The sequence below is a fragment of the Erinaceus europaeus genome, chromosome 1 (genome assembly GCF_950295315.1).
Source record: "Erinaceus europaeus chromosome 1, mEriEur2.1, whole genome shotgun sequence".
Lineage (NCBI taxonomy): Eukaryota > Metazoa > Chordata > Mammalia > Eulipotyphla > Erinaceidae > Erinaceus > Erinaceus europaeus.
Genome location: NC_080162.1, coordinates 159,925,669 through 159,945,932, shown reverse-complemented (window position 1 = coordinate 159,945,932; position 20,264 = coordinate 159,925,669). Strand labels below are relative to the sequence as shown.

Sequence of the window (20,264 nt, the reverse complement as noted above, 5' to 3'; positions counted from 1 at the left end):
CTAAGCTTATCAGAGTGGTTGCCACATACAGTTGATTGTGGTCTAAGGAAATGAAGCAGATGGTTTCTCTACAAATGTGGTTTAGCATCCCTGTTCTCTTTTCTCTCGTTTAAAGCCCATAGAGTTTGGTCTTCATCACCTGCACCAGTGTAACAAACAGAAGATAATATAAAACACTGAGCATCTCAGACCATGTTTTGGTTTTACTTTGTGTGTTGTTAGGTGGTCTTGCCACCTGCAAATTCACCTTATGGTGAGGAAAAGAATCGTTTCATCATAAAGACTAATAACTCAGGAGCTGAACAGTTATCCATCTCATTCTGCTTCCCCAGTGCTTATGGTTTACAGCCTTCCCTGTGAACAAATGGACCGAGAGAAACACTGACCAACAGAATTTCTCCCTCACTACTGTTAATAAGGCATACACCTTAATAAACATTTCTTAAAGTTGTGTAATAGACAAAATAATGATGTGTTTTGAATATAAGTGAAGGAAATGAGGAACAGTTTTGAGAAGCAGCAGTAAACATAGTGTTTTCCTGAATAAAAATATGAATGGTCTAAGTAGCTTAATTGTGATTCACAATGGAAATACATAAATCTAGGAACATTTGTTTGCTTTTTATTCAGTGCACTGTAAATATTTTGTTTCACACTAGTTTCTAACAGGGTTTATGACTGATTTTTCAATAAAGTATAAGGAATATGAAAAGTTGATCATGAATTTTTAAAGCAGTATTATTCATATTCCATTAACCAGATTGGGTCTGACTTTTAGAATTCCACACTAACTCTTCTTTTTTTTTTAGGTTACCTCTTGGTGCTGCATTGTTCGTATTTGGCACCCAGAATGCTTCATTCTGTGATGGTCTATTGATAAGGTTACCTTGCTAGAGTTTGGAGCAGGGTCTCAGGTAGGTGGCTTTTATCATTATATGGCATGGTTTTCAAAGTGATCAATTTTTCCAGCTACTAAATAGTCTAAGATACAATATTAAAAACTTTGAAAAGCATGCCACATAATAAGCATGCCACTTACTATTTTTAAGGTCTGTCAGTGTTATGTTTAGCTGGACTTTGTTAATAGTGACAGTCTAGTGGGAGGATTTGGAATGCTGGCGAGGAATACAAAAAGCTTAGCTGCTGCTGTAAAAGCTTATTTGTTCATATTTCCCCAAAATTGGCCACATACAGACTCTTAAACTCTTCTTTCTCTTGTTATAGACTATACTCCATAATACCTCTTTCTGTCTTCTAGGAAGACTCTGATTAACTATGTACAGGTGAGGGTGGGCAGTTAGCTGCAAATGAGAAGTAATGAACTCAGTGTAATGGTCACAGTTAGCTTGCCTTGTTAGATAGAGGGCACACACATCTAGATTTCCCACCCTGTAAATGCAGCTCAGGGCACAGAACTTAGTTCTGTAGTGATGCTTGGAAGTCCAGGCACATCTGAATTGGGTACCAGGTAAGTCTGACCGAAGAATCTTGAAAATAGGATTGGGGTTAGAAGCCATAACCTTCTGCAGTAAGATGAGAAGACTGCTTAAAACAAAGATGATACCACTACCAATGGATAGGTCAACACTCCTCAATTCTGCTGATTGCCTAGCCCCAGGGGAAAGAAGGAAAGAAAATGTAGGCTTGGGGGGGGGGGGGAGGGCTCACATTACACATGAACAGAGCTTTGTAAGCAAACAAAAACACATAAGTCACATAGCTAATACACTTGAATAAGCAGAACATTCTAGGAAGATTAGACCTTAAATTTAAGAATAAAAAAACACCGAGAATAAATTTTAGCTCTTTCTGTGTTGTGAACACTCTACATGTGTAAAAAGACACTAATGCCATTTTAATGTTATGGATTATAGATTTTTTTTCTACTCTATTATATTTTTCTTTTTTTTTTTTTTAAAGATTTTTATTTATTTATTAGTGAGAAAGATAGGAGGAGAGAGAGAAAGAACCAGACATCACTCTGGTACATGTGCTGCCGGGAATTGAACTCAAGACCTCATGCTTGAGAGTCCAATGCTTTATCAACTACGCCACCTCCCGGACCACTCTATTATATTTTTCAAACTTCTTTTTAAGGAAGCTGCTTTTTAGCAGCTTAGAAAAAAAGAAAATTGCCTTTACTTGGCCAATTATTTATGCAAATTGTAATCATTTTGATTTCTCCTATATCTGTAAGCAGCTAAATTTTTCTCTGATGGTTTGAGCATTATCCTCATATTTTAATTTCACACAAAAACAATTATCTTTAAAGGTTTTGAGTTGTAGTTTGTTAGAAGAGGTAGAATAATGGTTATGCAAAAAGACTCATGCCTGAAGCTCCAAGGTCTCAGGTTCAATCCCCTGTATTACCATAAGCCAGAACTAAGCGGTGCTCTGTTAAAATATATATATAATAATTAATTGTACTTTGTTCTTTTCTTCATCTTATAGGACTCTGTTATATACAAATAGTACATCATAATACAGGTTACATGTGCTTAAGGAGTTATGGAATCAAACATTTAAAAGCAGCACTGTTCTGAAAATCCAGGCCAGTTGTGCAATTCAGTAACATCTGCAGGCCTCTCAAAAGCACGTGCCTATCTTTCTGTAGCTTTGGGACCCCACTGACTTATAGGACAGACTCAGACCCAAAACAAAGTTTCGTTTTGGGCGGGGGGGGGGGGGGTTGTCTGTAGATCTTGCTATAGACTGATTTGAAAATCTAGAAACTCCAAAACACATTTACCTACTTATCTTGACTCCTAAAATCTCTTTTTAAAGTCTATAATTATGTTCAACAAACATTTACCAGATGCCTACTCTATGACAGGGCACTGACCAAGTAGTTGTTAGGATTATAAAGATGAGTAGCACTCTCTCTGGGGCAGGTAATTGTATCATAGTTTTACGGCTAGTACAAGGAATAAAAGACTCAGTGGGGGTAACTCGGTTGTACAGGTCTTCCTCACAAACTAAAAATCAGTCAAGGAAAATAATTATCAAATATCTTCTATCTGCCATGGCTGGGAGAGTATGTGGATTCTCTGAGGCAGAGGAGAGATTGACTACTCCTGACTAAACAGTTTTATCTAGAACTCGTCCTCTACAGTCAACTATGAGAATAAATAGAAGTAGTTATTTACAGAAGTGACTTGATCCTAGAGAGCCATATCATAACAACTCAGGGAAGACAGACAGGGCGATGATACAAACAGAGTCTCACCTGGGTCTGGGTCTTGTTTTCATTGTGGTGTTTAGTGCCACTCATGGTTTTGCATGCACACCTAACATTTAAATTGGACCTGTCAATAGTTAAAAGTGCAGCAGTGGCTTAAAACTAACTTGAGATGACTTAAAAGTCATTCTATGCATGAGCTTTTATAACAAGGTAAAACCTTGGGGGTTGAGTGGTAGCACAGTGGGTTAAGCACACATGGCGCAAGGCACAAGTACCGGCATTAGGATCCCGGTTCGAGCCCCCGGCTCTCCACCTGCAGGGGAGTCGCTTCACAGGCGGTGAAGCAGGTCTGCAGGTCTTTCTCTCCCCCTCTCTGTCTTCCCCTCTTCTCTCCATTTCTCTCTGCCCTGTCCAACAACAATGACATCAATAACAACAACAATAGTAATAACTACTACAACAATAAAACAAGGGTAACAAAAGGGGGGAAAGGAAATTAAAAAATAAGTTAAAAAAAAAAAACAAAGTAAACCATATCACTTTGGTTTTAATGTGCACAACTTCTGCTTTCCTTTTGAGTTGAAAAGTTCCAACATGAAACCCGGAGTATGCTATATTTGTAATATTAATAGCACTAGGCAATTGCCCACAAATGAATCAAAGTATCCCTTCCCAAGTGTTGAAGGTGCATCCTCAGTGTGACACTTTTATAGTTGAGTATTTTTTGTAGCCCTACAAGTTTGCTAGGTTGGTTATAATAAAGACCTAAATGACTCATCACAGCTTGGAAGACAGCACTTTTCAGATTGTGCTCACTTTAAAATTCTAGCCAGAAGATCAATATTTTTGAGGGGTTTTGTTTTGTTTTATTTTGTTCCTACAGGAGGTAGTATCAGAGATTGAACCCAAGACCACATACATATATAGCATGTCCTCTACCTTTGATTTACATCCTCAGGCCCCCTGAAAATCCTTTACCTTCTCTCAAAGAAGGCAAGCAAAATCAAGGAAATCTCTAAAAATGAATCTTTGAGTAAGCAACTTGACTTTGTATTCAGATAAAATTATTTATCCACTCCCCATCACCATTACTTCCCTTTTGCACAAGCATCTCATTTCTGTTTGCAAATAGTACTTGTTCTATGTAGAGAAAATGGAAACACCCCAGTAAGCCACCCAGTGGGGCTGGGTTTTTTATACATGTATACACTTATGGGGCAGGGAGGCTAGGTGGTTTTACCATGTGGTAGTTAAACTGCTAATCTCTAAGCCGTGGGCCATTAAAAGAGTAGAACCTCTTTTGTAACTAACATGACATTTATAATAACCAAAAAGAAAACAATTTTGAATAGGAAGAATAAATTTATATGAATATATCTGCTTTGACAGATTTCTACTCATTTTCTCTGGATACACTAGAAAATAAACAAGTCATGTCCAAGTTCAAGGTGACCCAAAAAGCATGGTCTTAATTGTACAGTCAGAGAACTGACTTTGTGATTTGTTGGTTCCACCTTACAAATTGTTGGCTTTTTTTTTTTTCGTACTGTTTAATAAAAATAAATAGTTCTGCTACTTTTCTGTTGACTTTTGTCATTTCATATTAAACAATAAGGCTTTCTAAACATCAGTAATACTTAATTCTTGTGATAAATTTCAAAAGGGTTGTCCTAGAACTGAATTTTTATTTGAAAATGTCAAGTACAGGGCAGGGGTAGATAGCATAATGGTTATTCAAAGAGACTTTTATGCCAGAGTCACTGAGGTCCCAGGCTCAAGGTCCCCTGTACCACCAGAAGCCAGAGCTGAACAGTGCTCTGGTAAAAATAAATAAATAAATAAATAAATAAATAAATGCAAACAAAAAAAAGTAAAAGAAAGAAAATACCAAGTACAATATGTCCAAACAGGTATTCTTATTTTTTACTAAACTTAGTTAACTATGATACCTATTAGAGGAAAATAAATACCATAATTTACAATATTCCAGGTATGAAATGAATTATTTGGATACCTACTACAGCAATTTCAGCTATCACCTTGGTCTTCTGTTTTGTGGTGGGCACTCCGTCTCCTTCCAGTTCTCTTAGTACACCAGCAGCCTCACATAATCCTCTCACCATCCTCCCTGCTCTAGTTGAGCCACAGATGCAGACAGGCACCAGGCATGTTTTCACCTTAGAAATTTTTACTAAGATTGGAAACCAAAGTGATAATAGCATGTATCATTTGTTTCCTTAGCAATAAGATTGTTCAGAGAATGCTTGAGGGTTGAGTTTTGGTGTTTGTTTATTTTTTTTTAATTTCTTTACTGGGGAATTAATGCTTTACATTCGACAGTAAATTGTTTTTGTTTTCACCAAAACAGTTATTTTAGAGAGCTTTGTTAGAATTGCAGATGTTTTCATCTATGACTTTACAAATGGGTAGTGTTTCAAAAATACCTTTGTGTTGGCTCATTCATTTGGTAGATCAAAGTGTATCATAATATATTTTCTACTTCAATGAAACTATGTCTATTCTCCCCCCCCCCCTCTTACCCTCTCTCTCTCTCTCTCCTAAATTCTTAGTAGGGAAATAGTCAGATATGTCTAGTCTGTCCTGTGTTTACTGTGGTGATCAAGGAAAACTCTAGTTCATTTCATTGCTAGAAAGCACTTGCCCTGCTTCAGTTTTTTTCATCCATTCACCAGTAACTTTTCTTCCTTTTATGGGAAACATCAGTAAATAAAACTGACCCACTTCTTCCTGTCTTAGTGCTACCTAAAGTCTATTTTTAATTCATTCTTAGGTCTTTATACTTGTAAACCTTCTTTTATTCTTTCTCTAATAAGTGCTTTTTATAGACCTATGGAAATTGAAGACTAAAAATTTCCACAATATCATAAAAGATGAAAAAATACTCTTAAGAAGTTCATTGTCATTACTCCAAAGTCACGTTTTTAATTTTATCTTGTTAATAGTTTCTTTCACATGATTCATTCTGTTGTGTTGTATAGATGCAAATAAAAATATTAATTACTTATGTTTCCTTTTGCAACCTGCCATATTTATTCTATGTGTGAAGGCTTGTTTTAAGCAAATGATGACATTTTCTAAACTATTTACCAATGGTATTTTTTGCTAAATATAAAGCTTTGGTTATGAGAGCATTTTCCATTAATTAGTAAAGCCTGTATTTGACTTTTAACTTATATATGAAACAGTCATTGATGTAGGTAAGTTAAAATTAACAACTGGTAAAAAAAAAAATGACTATCAGAATTTTGTAGTTTAAAATAGAGAAACACCTTCAGCACAGATGTGTTGTTTTCTCCTACATCCTCAGAGGAATTCATTCTATTAAGCTTTCTGACATATGATTCATTTCTGCTTTCTAATTTCTTTGTGAGTCACTGTTTTAGAATGTAAAGCAAGGAAGATAAATCTGTGTGTGTGCTGGCACTTACAGTCTCCTCATTAATTGTTCTTTTTATGTGTGCAAAGTTGTCTTCAAAAAGTGTCTACTTTGGTACCAGTAAAAGATAGGGTTGTTTTTTTTTTATTGGTTCATCTTAGAGTGATTTGAAACCCGTGTGTATGTACATTTTTCACCTTGCTTCTAAAGACCAAGACAAATAAAAGTTTCATCAATTAATTTAAACTCATAGTAACTGACCTATGATATGTAAAAAGCATACTAGATACAGATTTTGTTACAGACTTTTCAGAATACTAGTCATAATGTTTTTTAATCATTCAAAAGAGAATTCCCAGATAATTTAGGTTAATATTTAATTAAAATTACATGAATGAGAACTATATGTTTTTATGTTTATTGTGTCAAGCTAAATAATAATGAACTGTGTCCAGCTCCTGACTTTCATTCCTTTGGGAAATAATCAGCAGTCCTTTGAAATTATTTGGCCACACATAAGAACGCATAATAGTTAGGCTGCATTTAAGGAAATGAACCATGACTTTGGAACTGTGTTTTATGTTAAAATGAATGAAAATTATGGCACTATTTGTTATTTTATTCAGACTATAATATATGTAGTGGGTAATTTGTCAACTATAACATTTTAAATCAGGTTCATAATTTTAAACTATTTTGAAATACTTAAGACTTTGAAAGATTTATTATAAATGCCATTGAACTGTAAACATAAAAACTTTATGAATGTATTTGATATGCAATAAAATTTATATTGGTTGGGGAATGAAAAAGTAATAAGAATTTGTTATCTACAAGTCAACTTTGTTTTTTTTAATTTTTTCTACCCAAGACATAATCTCCTCAATTATAGTAATGATTATCTTAACTGTTACTTTAACTTGTTTAGAATTTACTTATGAACTGTCTTTTTAAGTCTTAAGTTTGTTTCCTTTGGGAGCTCATCTTTGGCAGCTCTGATGGAGAAAATAGCCATTAACCCTTATTCTCATTTTTTAATTATAATGACAGGATTTATCCTTTTGCAGATTGGTTTACTATAGCCTGCTTGTCTGCTAGAATATAGTAGATTAAGAGTGAAATGGGAGTTTTAGGGCATAAACTTTCTCACTGTCTAGATGTTCAGCTTCTCTGCACAGCTTACTTTAAACTGACAGTGATAATAAATGCACCCACCTCTCAGGTCCATTGAATTCCAGGGAGGTAACAGATGAAAACACTATACTTGCAAGGTATAACACACAAAATGAGCTTTCATATTCTTAATTATCCTACAAAAAAATTCAGTATGTGCCCTTGGCAAGTAAGTATTTACAAAATTTTATTATTATGCAATTTTATGTGCAAAATTCAGTTCTTCCATTTGTGCATGCCCTGTGCTTTACAAAAGAATTAAGCTTTTGCTGTAACTGTTAAAATAGCTTTTATTGGTCTACTTTTGTTTTCCTGTCTTTTAAACTGTGAGAATACTGCTGCTTTCAGATATACTCTTAGTGTTTTTGTAATGATGCTCGAATGTCCTCTATTAAGAATTTTGCAGGGGAAATTGGATTTGTGTTTAGAACACTAAAATTATTTTTATTTAATCTGTCCTTGAATCCCTCTTGTTACTGTATTTTCACTATTTGATATATATTATCCCTCTCAAGAGATAGTACAGATCTTATAATTATGACTTCTAAATGTTCATCTTTAAAATACTCAGTTTACTAATCCTCTTTATGCCCTATCTCTTAGATCAGATAATTCTAATTTTTCTGACTTTTGACTATGATTCTTTTTATAATTTTTTACTATCAAAAATTATTCATCTTTTCTATGCGTGTTTATAGTGTACTGAAGTTCAAGCTACTCATAGGCATTTTTAAGATAATTGAAATTTTTTTCTATAATAATCTCTTGAAACCAAATGATGATTTCTTCCTGATCCTACCCCACCTATAGTAAGCCAATATTTAGTTTCCCTTGCATGCTATTGAATTCTAAAGACCACAAAGTGTAGCTCCTTTCTAGCAGTCCTTGTAGCACTTTGAGAAAGAAATTGACAGGTAACAAAAGTGTAGCTCTGAGGAGCCCAAGTTGCACAAGTGTGTGGACATGTGTTTCCATGGAGGTGGGGGGGGTGCTGCTCTTCAGTGTGGTTCCCAGAACACTCTCTCCACTCTCACGACTAATACTAAGTTTATTAAACTTCTGGTCAGTTAAGATCAGTTAAGTTTACAAATAATAACCCTCATATTCATATCTCACAGTAGGCAAGTTAAATAGAGAAACTTAAATTGGGGCAAGAAATGGGGAGTCATTCAGCATCACAAAATGCCACTTATAGGAAATACTGTCTTCCCTTTTATTTCTACACTTATTTGGTCATGTAAATGTGCTTGGAACTAATAATTTGCAATTGGTGAAAATTAATGCATGACTCAGCAGCAGAGTATGGAATGTAAGCATGTGCCATGAAATTGCAATTCTTTTATCATTTATTTCCCGTCATTCCTGGATTGGTTCCTTCTAGAGTGTAGTCCATTCTTATTTTTTGTTTCATAGATTGGCCAAAATGGGAAGGACTAGATTCCACTCTCCTCCACGAAGAGTCAATGGAACTGGCTAAGATCAAGGTCTGAGGCTTTTTGCATCTGTCATCAGGTATACATTGAACAAAAATCATTATAGTTCTGTGCATGTACCTTTTTGAAAGTACTGTATTTAACTAGCATACATATTATGTATATGGACTTTTATTTGATGTTGAACTCACAACCTTATACTATGGTCTTAATTGTTCCTATAATTAATTTAAATTTTATAATATATTAAAATAAAAAGATACTACTAACCATTAAAGTTTTTCAGCTGGTCTCTGAAAAGTGTAATATTTGAAATCTGCAAATCTTCATTGCTCAGTATGTACATCAAAGGTATCAGAATTCTGTTTTTACTCAATGTTGAGTATCACCAACTTTAACATATGTTAATCAAATATTTGTGTATTATTTGATGATACACTTTTAATGTATTTTTTTCCAATAACTTAGGAACTATCATTTTTTTCAACTGGGATTCTTTGCCCATTATGATTGACCTCATAACACAATAGTGGCCACCCTTTGAAATATTTTATATTGACCTCATAACACAAATATGGCCACCCTTTGAAATATTTAATTTTTATTTATTACTTTATTATTTATTTATTTTTACCAGAGTACTTACTCAGCTCTGGCACATAATGATGCTGGACATTGGTGCCTCAGGCATGAAAGTCCTTTTGCATAATCATCAGATTATATCCTGAAATATTTTCAGATTATTAGTTAACCTATAGGTATTTAGATACTTTGCATTTTATGTTAATTTTTGCAGGTGAAAAAAATTATCAACCTTTTCCCCACAAAGACCTTGGCAAGTGCAGTAAAGTGTCATGTTAGGAAATCACATAGTCAAAAGTGCCTTATTTTCTTGTTTCGGCAGAATGCTTTATACCAATTTACAGTGTCATTACTGGCTACAGTGGAATATTTAGATATTTCTGAGTAAGGCAGAGAATGTCTTCTTCTGTTATATCTCATTCTCTGTCTAGAATGAGATATAACAGGGAAAAAAAAAGTCCCTGAGATTCAGAAAATCTAAAACCAGGGGAACATATTATGTTAACACTAGTTGCAGCAACTGTATTAACGTTGCTTATAAACTCCAGTGAAACTAAACAATTTGAAGAACACAAAGGAAGACCTTGTTTGTACTACCCACTGATGAAGAAAGGATACACAAAGCAAACCCTGATTAATGTACCTGTCTGCTTTATATTTTAATAAAATGATCAGATACTCTGTATTTGACTGTTTAGTGACAACCCCTACACTAAAATATATTATAGGACCTATTCTAATATACACTTGATTTTACAAAATTTTGGGGAGGTTGAGTCCCTGCAAAAGTAACAGAACTCTGCATAAGTTTATATCTTACATCTAATTTGTGAAGATCAGTGTCAGTCTGATGCCAAAATACAAGTGATATAAAAATATAAGAAAAATTTTTTCTGAATATATGCTGGGAGAACAAGCTAAATTGATTAGTAGCTGAGAAGATGTTTATCAGGACTGGATGGTAGTACAGTTGGGAAAGCATACAAGTTACCATGTTTAAGTCCCCAGTGCCCACCTGGGGTGGGGAAGTTTCATGAGTGGTGGAGCAGGCTGCAAGTGTCTTGTCTTTCTTTTTCTCCCTTGCATCACTCTATTTTTCTTTATCGTGAAAGAGAGAAGGAAGAACTACTTATCCATTATCAGTTTTCATTTTAAATATCGCATCTTTTTTTTAAGAGGTTGCAGTGCAGATATTATCATTTCAGTGTCTCCTAAAAGTATATAACTAACTTCATAAATCTTGAATGATGATTTAACTCTTTCATAGTAATTGGTTCTTTGTGGGTTGGTTTTCTTTTAAAAAATAGTGAAATAATTTTAATAGGGGTTACAAAAATAAATTAATATTTACTAGTTCTAGTACATAAAATTCCAAAGACTTCAGTCAACTTTAAATTTTTATTGTTGTTGCCATCACTGGGGCTCTGTGCCTTTACTACGAATCCACTACTCCCAGCGGCTATCTTTTCCTCCCCCCCCCTTCTATTTTACTTGACAGGCAGGACAGAGAGGAAAATTGAGAGGGGAGAGAAAGATAAACACCTGCAAGCATGCTCAGGCCTGGGTCCTTGTGCATTGTTATAAATTATGTGCTTAAGTGGGTGCACAACCACCGGCCCCCCCAAAAAACGTAAATTTTTTAAACATGTATTTATTTATTTATTTATTCATTTATTTATGGAGGTGGAGAGAGAAAACCAGAATATCAATCTGGCACATATGTGGCAGGGATCAAACATAGGGCCTCTTGCTTGAGAGTGCAATTGGCTTTATGCACTGCACCACCTCCTAGACCTCTCAACTTTATTTTTGTCTAAGTAGACACATTTGCTGTATAGTATGTACATCTTGTTCCCTCACACAGCACCAGTTGTGAACTGAAATTCTGACACACTTTTTACCAACCTGAAAGCACTTCTCATGATGTTTTGTTGCACTGGTATTGTGTGTTAGGTTAAAAGCCCCACTGGTGTGCTGTACTTGTGTTACAGCTGTGTCAAAGACTGATCCCCTTTAGCTCTGGGGGAGGAGACCTGAGAGTCCTGGCTCATCCACTAGCCTCAGTGTTGCCAGTGAGCAGAATCATTCATTTTCTGTGATGTGAAAAATGAAGAAAATCACTTCAGCCAAATCTGTGCCTCCCGCTACCACCTGATTTAATAGAACATTAAAAAAAAAAAAAAAAAAACCATCTCATGACTGCATGTTTATTACAGAGAGACATCACTTCTACTCTTGACTCAGAAATCCCTCTGTATGTGATGACACTGGTATAAAGAGTAAATTTCCACTTTAGAGTGCATTCAACTCTTTCAGGCCTCTGGTGTCTGTTAAGTGCTTCTTCCATAGACTGAATGGTTCACAAGGTGCCTGAAAGAGTTTGCATTTTCTTTGCTGTATTTCCCTATAAAAGTGGGATGTGGTAAGAACTGACACACACGCACAAATTAAAATTATTTTTAAATGTTAAAATATTTGTTGGAGACGCTTTCATGTTCCAGATTTCTATTCTCTAGTCCCATGTGTAAATGGAAGCTTAGTGATGCCACTTTTAGCATCATGTTTTGATGCCTCCAAAGAGTTTGTGAAAAAACTGCTCCTTTCCCTAAGTACAGTGCTTGTCAGGTGGAATTCAGGACATGTGTGAACTGTTCATTCTGAGCAATGCATAAATATATATTTTGACAAGTATCCAGAAACCTACAGATATTACATTAGACCAGCTGAATCCATTTTATGATGTCTTTTTTAATTCAGAAGCATCACATAACAAGTAAACTTTTAAAATTAAATTTAGTTACAAACTAGTTGTTTCTTATTTTTTTTTCCAGTCCCTTTTTGCTTTCTTTTACGACCACATGAAACTTGAGAAGCCACCTAAAGCTAAATCATTTAGTGGAGTTGGGCAGTTCCCAAGTGTCCAACAAGAAGGCCTGGTTTAGGCTGCGATGGCCACTGTCATTCCTGGTGATTTGTCAGAAGTAAGAGATACCCAGAAAGCCCCTTCAGGGAAACGTAAGCGTGGTGAAACCAAACCAAGAAAAAACTTCCCTTGCCAACTGTGTGACAAGGCCTTTAACAGTGTTGAGAAATTAAAGGTTCACTCCTACTCTCACACAGGAGAGAGGCCCTACAAGTGCATACAACAAGACTGCACCAAGGCCTTTGTTTCTAAGTACAAATTACAAAGGTATTAAACTCTATTTGTCTTTCAGATTATAATTTCTTATTATGTTGGCCATTTGAAGCCATTGTAAACGTATATATTTGTCTACACATTTTTTAACTTGCAGAAAGAAAATGTTAAGTAGTTTTTAGACATTGGCTAGCTTTAGTATTCTAAATCACATACTTTTGTGTGTTGGTATCTTTGAATTTTTTTAATAAAATGCTTAATGAGGGTAGAATTTCCTTTTGTACAAAGAAATTACAACAATAAAATCGTATGAACATTTACGTGAGTATATTCACAAGCTTGCTCATCTGCTGTTGTAATAGTAGCTAAAAAAAAAAGCAGTGAAAACTATAAAGTGGCAACTGAAAAGGCTCAAGTTCTGCAGTTCCTAGGTATATTAACTATCCTTGAGTATATGTTATATACTTTTTTTTTAAAAAAAAGTGTCCATTACTAGGGAAGTACTGTTTTAGCATAGTAGCTTAGCTTCCATTTAAAAAGTGAATCATGCCATTTTTGCTATTGTACTTACAAAATATATCTGTGTTTAAAGGCACATGGCTACTCACTCTCCTGAGAAAACCCACAAGTGTAATTATTGTGAGAAAATGTTTCACCGAAAAGATCATCTGAAGAATCACCTGCATACACATGACCCTAACAAAGAGACATTTAAGTGTGAAGAGTGTGGCAAGAGCTACAATACCAAGCTTGGGTTCAAACGCCACTTGGCTCTGCATGCTGCAACAAGTGGTGACCTCACCTGCAAGGTCTGTTTGCAGGCTTTCGAAAGCACAGGAGTGCTTTTAGAGCACCTTAAATCTCACGCAGGCAAGTCATCTGGTGGGATAAAAGAGAAAAAACACCAGTGCGAGCATTGTGATCGCAGGTTCTACACCCGGAAAGATGTCCGGAGACACATGGTGGTGCACACTGGAAGAAAGGACTTCCTCTGTCAGTATTGTGCACAGAGATTTGGGCGAAAGGATCACCTGACTCGACATATGAAGAAGAGTCATAATCAAGAACTTCTGAAGGTCAAAACTGAACCAGTGGATTTTCTGGATCCATTTACCTGCAATGTTTCTGTGCCTATAAAAGATGAGCTCCTTCCAGTGATGTCCTTACCTTCCAGTGAACTGTTGTCAAAGCCATTCACAAACACTTTGCAGTTAAACCTCTATAATACTCCATTTCAGTCCATGCAGAACTCGGGATCTACCCACCAAATGATAACAACTTTACCTTTGGGAATGACATGTCCAATAGATATGGATGCTGTCCATCCTTCTCACCACCTTGCTTTCAAATACCCATTCAGTTCTACCTCATATGCAATTTCAATTCCTGAAAAAGAACAGCCATTAAAGGGGGAAATTGAGAGTTATCTGATGGAGCTACAAGGCGGCATGCCCTCTTCATCCCAGGATTCTCAAGCATCATCATCATCTAAACTAGGATTGGATCCTCAAGTTGGGTCCCTTGACGATAGCACAGGGGAGCTCTCTCTCTCAAAAAGCTCTATTTCTATCAGTGACCCCCTAAACACACCAGCATTGGATTTTTCTCAGTTGTTTAATTTCATACCATTAAATGGTCCTCCCTATAATCCTCTATCAGTCGGGAGCCTGGGGATGAGCTATTCCCAAGAAGAAGCACACTCTTCTGTGTCTCAGCTCCCTCAACAAACACAGGATCTTCAAGATCCTGCTGGCACTATAGGTCTTGGCTCTCTGCACTCTCTATCAGCAGCTTTTACCAGTAGCTTAAGCACAAACACCACCCTCCCACGTTTCCATCAAGCTTTTCAGTAGGATTCCAAGTTGTGGATTTATTACAGAAAATGTATGTATAGCCAGCCCTGCCTTAGATAACCATTTCTATTTAGTGCCTACTTTGAGACATTGTAAAATTTTCTGCTTTTGTATAGTACCAATTTTCATTAAGCCAGTATAAAATAGAAACTAGCTTTTTAAATGAGCTTTGGAACCATTTGTGTTCAGTTATGTTTACCTGGGTATTCTGTCCTGATTCACTGCCAATTGTCATAAGATGGCTTTTCGTAAAGGAAAACCATTATCACCAGTAATGTCTTAACAAATATCATATTCAAATTACTTTCAGATCTTAAATTTTTAATTTTTGTCCAATAACAGTGACTCTACCTGTTGACATTTGGCTCATTAAAAAAGTTTGTAGTAGGATGTAAATGTTCTAAAATGTATATGAATAACCTGAAAGGTTTTTTTTTTTTTTACTAGTCTATATGGATTCGTAATCAAATACTACAAATGAATTAAGAATCCATTTGGGGGCGATAACCAGTGTTTCTTAGGTATACCATCATTTCAGGTCAGTATATTTTAAAGGCTTGTTGTTTCCTTGCTCAAATATTTTCTGCCTTTATTATGCACATGTAAGAAAAGCAAAAGCTAAAACACAAAGCACCAGTATATATAACAAAAAAAATCTCATAGTAAAGTGGCATGGCATCCCATGTTACTTAATTGTTGGCCTTAAATTAGTAAAGAGGACATTTTTCCACATTTCAAACTTCTTGTTCCCTTGCTGTTCATAATAGTAACAGGGCTTGGCACTAGAGCCTTCAGAGTGAGCATATTGTTCTCTAGTCTTTCCCACCTTTCATGGCTAAAAGGTAGGTCAAGTACAGCCAACAGCTTTGATTGTCAGTCCATATTTAGTACAGAGTCCAAAGCCAGTGTGCTTATAGCTGTTAGGTTTGTTTGTCCTGTGAACTGTTTCAGCTTTTAGGGTATACTAGAGTCTCAAGCAGGAAGGCAGATCTGAAGTACACAGATCAGCTTGGGAACTTGTCTAGACATCAGGTCCTTTACTGCCAGCATTGGAATCTAGGCTCTTGAAGAAGTAAAGTAAAACATCACTTATATCACTGCTTGATGAGTTTGGTAAAATCCCTTAAGAGCCAAAAGTAGAAAACAAAATAATAGTCAGTGTTAATGTGTCTTTCCTTGCTATTTTCAGATGGAGAATTTAGGGTTAAATACAGTAGAAAATTATTGAAGGAGTGACAAAGTTTTAAACAACTAAAAATATATACAGTAAAACCCCATTTTTACATGTTTCTGGGAAATAGAGTGAATCTTACAAATAAATTGAATTTGTAGAGGGGGAAAAGTAAAATAAAACCAACATTATCAGCTAATATGAAAATACTACTAAAGAATATTCTGTTCATTAAGTAAGTTATTACAGACTTTCCTCATGTTGGGAAAAAAAAAACATCATCTCAGAGATCAAATTATTGTATATTTGTAACTATTTTTTGGCATATCAGTCTAAGAAACATCTGTTAAGCACTTGCTAACACCTTATTTGGGGGACCTTTTCAGGGTGGGAATGAGGCGGGGGGGTAGGTTTATAGAAAAATATATATCTCTAAAAAAATTAAAACTATTTCTGAGCACTCATTAGGCTTATTTTTCCCTTTTATAGGGCTAATTATATCACTGCAGATTGCAATGTTTACCAAGTATTTCTAAAAAAAAAATGAGTGCAAATTACTGAATATAATTATTTAAAATATGTGGGGATAGTATAATTTGTGGGAAAATGTAAATTGTAATAATGTAAATGAGGGTTTCACTATATATATATTAAATATATATATATATATACACACACACACATATATCGCACTTCATAGAATCAAAGTTGCTCTGTAGGAGCTTTGGCTCCTGATATTTTATCATGCTCCTATCTTTTAATCATAGGAGCAGTAGTTTTATACTTATGTATTTAAATTTTATTATTAAAAATTACATTTTATTAAAAAAAATGTGTTCCAAAGGCATTAAAATTATATATATTAGTAAGGAAATGCATTTTTAAATTTTTCAAACTGCTCCTAAAGTTTTGATTAGGAGGATATTTGCGTTGAAAGTAGGCTTTTAGCTCTGCTTTATTGCTTCCTTTAGTTTCTATGAAACAGACTGCTTACCTAAATCATTAGTTGAATGATTAGTGTTCAATATTGCTTTAATAACCATTCTTTAAAAAAAAAAGGACAAAGGAAATTAAGTTACAGAACACAAAGAAATGTAAAACTTGTCTTCAAATACAAATCACAAATAGCTGGTGTGGAAGCACTGTTTTGTCTAAAATTTGCTTAAGGAGGGGTCAAATTAATGAGCTCACACATTGGCCTTAGGAGGCTGTATTTCACTACTAATAAAAAGGGAGTACCAGGATTTATTAAATAAAGCTTATTTAGGAGTGAGGAATAGCACCATGTAGTTAAATATATTTTTTGCTTACTTCTCACCCTGCATTAGAATTCGAACAGATGAAGTTATGTCTTTCAGGACCCCAATGTTAAAATCATAGGTCTTCATTTTCATACATGCATCCATTGTTGCCTCCCCCAACCCCTCACCATAGACTTGGAAGAAATATGAGGGAATTCAACTACTTTCTTAATTGACTATAGTGGTCACTAAACCCTCTTAGAGAGAATATATATTAAAATGAGGCAGACTCTTTTTTAATTGCACAATAGCCTAATAAGGATGTAACAGAATTGGCTCTTTTTTTTTCATAGGAAAAAAAAATGATGTTAGTTTTCATGTCAGCTGATTACAATTAAAAATAACTATTGTCAATGCTGCATCTATTCTCCAGTGGCTGGAATCATCCTTGAAATTTCTGGTAGTGCCTTTGTTTAGTCAATAAAGGGATTATAATTAAGTAAAAATATTTCCATTTAGAATATGGGTCTTAGACAAGATATTGAACCTCATTCAGTTTGAACTTCCACATGTATGTACAAATTAGGTGAGGAGACATAGAAGCATGAGTGTGGAAGGATCTTGGCACTGTAAGCAATATTACCCGCTGTGGTATGCAAATGTCATTTTTATAGTTACTGGTCACTTAAAATTTGCATTTTTAAGATTCTATTTCCAGTTTTTCAAGATTTCAGTTCTCATGGCTGATCATTTTGTGCAACTTTTAAATTTTCCTTTAGTGTTCTTTTGAGTAACATATTTTTGCTACTTTTGTTGCTTGTGCTTTTATTGTTCTTAGTCATTTGTGGAATATAGTGATATATTGTGTTGATTTGGACAGTAGCGGTTTTTAAAAACCATATACTGACTGAAACATGAGCCAGAGCTGATTGCTTTATTAAGCTAATAATGAATGTTAAAGAATACATATTTTCAGGATCACTCATCTAGTAAGCAATATGCATATATAGGCCAATATATTTTCTTAATAGAGCTTGGTCAACCTCTATACTACACATATTACAAGATATAGCACTTTCAAAACGAATCTAAACCTTTACAGAAACTTTCTTATAGGTTATGCCTTTTATTTTATGACTTATTATAATTTGTTTCAAGTGCCATTAGATGATATATGTAGGCCTTTGATATATTAATGCTTTTTTTCAAAGATGGTAGATGGTATTTTAAACAGGTACATTTTTACAGTGTTTTCTTATCAATTTGCTATATTGCACAGAATCAGTGTATGTCTTTTCATAAGGTTTTACAATGGTTTATTTTTTTACAAGGTTTACGTGTCTCAAAACACACTGTCTTCCCAGTATGTAAGTTAAAAAAAATACCAGTTCACCCAAGTTGCTTCTAGCCTACTGAGATCCATGTGACATTGGAGGGAAACTTTTTAAGTGTTGAGCATTCTTCATTAGCAGTGGCAGACTGTTACCTCTGACAAATTGAGTGCCTAAGTCGACTTTGTCTTGTTTTTCTCACATTGTGTCAGTAGCCACATCCACAGCACAGCTAGTTTGTTGGGCTCGCATAGCAACACATAGGTAATGTTGCTAGTTTTATGCTGGTTATCCATAGGCAACTCCTGTTTGGTCATAGGAGATGAGACTGCCAGGTTGGGAAAGGCACACTTAGATCACCCTCAGATCCTTGATATCAAGACTCTGAGGTTTGAAAGCACCGTCTTTTAATACTCATGCTGATTATTAAAAGAAATAACAGGTGTGTTGCTAATGTATTAAACACTTTATTGTATAAGCTTCAGTGGTACAGATGAACCAGAATGAATGTTTATCTTCTCAGAAACACTCCTTCAATATTACATTGGATCATGCTGCTAATGTAACTTGGGATACAACTCTTCATGGTGCTACAAACTTCTCTGTCTCATTCAGTCGTATTTTTTTATCAATAGGAAAAAAAAAAAAGAACTACACTAGGTGTAATGTGTACATTATATTTTTATACTGTGACTTAATTTGTCATTAATGAACTTTTGCACCACCCACCACAATGTATTCATGTGCACTTACAAAAGGAAATCTTGGATGTGCAAATGTTACCAGAACAAACCCAGCTTTTGTCCACAAGGTGACTGTAACACAAGCAAAAAGTGGGCTTTCTAACATGGTGTGGAGTGAAGAACATGCTATATGTTACTAACAGCCCTTTGAATTTAACAAAAACTGGGAACTCATTAGGAAGTGGATTGCATCATGCCTGATATAAATTGGACTGCTGAAATTGTATTTTTAGATGAAGAAAAAAGTGTTTGGAATAGTGCTCTAAAAAATGTTCTAAGGATAAAGTTTTGAGTCAAAATAGAAAAGGAAAAAAAATCTGCATTCCAGGCTGAATTTTGTATATTTTTATTGCATTTAAATTTGCTATTCTGTGATATTGAGAAATCAAGTGGCTTATCATGTATATCATGTACTTAAAAATGTATTCACAAACTACTGTTGTATTTGTATAAAATATAGACAAAGATCATATTTTTGTGTGTGTATAAGCTCTGTAAAATAGCAATCACATAATGAAGCTGCAGTGATACTACACTTTAAACATCCACATCCAAAGAAGCAGGCTATTTATTGTCCAGTTACCCAGATAGAAATATTAACTTGCTGCTAATTATGCAATAGTACTACAGCTTCTTGTGACCTACAGTGTTAATGTTTGCTGTAAAAAAAAGATATGTGAACTCCACAAAAGTATATGAATGAAATTATAGAATGGCTTTAGAAAATGTAGATCTTCCTGAAATTTTAATAGAGGATAAATTTCTATATGACACAACTTTTTCTTCACTTTATAGATATTTTCACATTTGATAAACATAAGATTCTAATAGCCAGCTCTAGGATAATACTTTGGTGTTGAAATGTAAAGTTCTAGAGTTCCTTTTTTGTTCTGTTTTTTTAAAAAACTTTTGTATCTTTAAAGGAAGAATCAAAAAAAATAATAAAAAGTCAAAACATGATGCATCAAAACTTTAATCCAAGTGAGAATTCAAGAAAAAGTTCAAAAAAGGCATTCGGAGTGT

The 20,264-nt window shown here is 34.8% G+C and overlaps 1 protein-coding gene across 6 annotated transcripts in view; it reads left to right on the top strand.

Moving 5' to 3' along the window:
* Positions 1–20,202, top strand: part of PLAG1 (PLAG1 zinc finger) — a 44,393-nt gene extending 24,191 nt beyond the window's left edge. For 2 of the 6 annotated variants that reach the window (XM_060198901.1, XM_060198904.1), the window contains exons 2-5: positions 810–914; positions 9,165–9,263; positions 12,598–12,956; positions 13,495–20,202. In XM_060198901.1, the coding sequence (XP_060054884.1) occupies positions 12,715–12,956; positions 13,495–14,755 (1,503 nt within the window). In that variant the 5' untranslated portion in view covers positions 810–914; positions 9,165–9,263; positions 12,598–12,714 and the 3' untranslated portion in view covers positions 14,756–20,202. The remainder of the gene's footprint in view (positions 1–809; positions 915–9,164; positions 9,264–12,597; positions 12,957–13,494) is intronic. The other 4 variants (XM_060198911.1, XM_007531517.3, XM_060198907.1 and 1 more) reach the window with 4 other exon arrangements.
* The last annotated feature ends 62 nt before the right edge of the window (positions 20,203–20,264 follow it).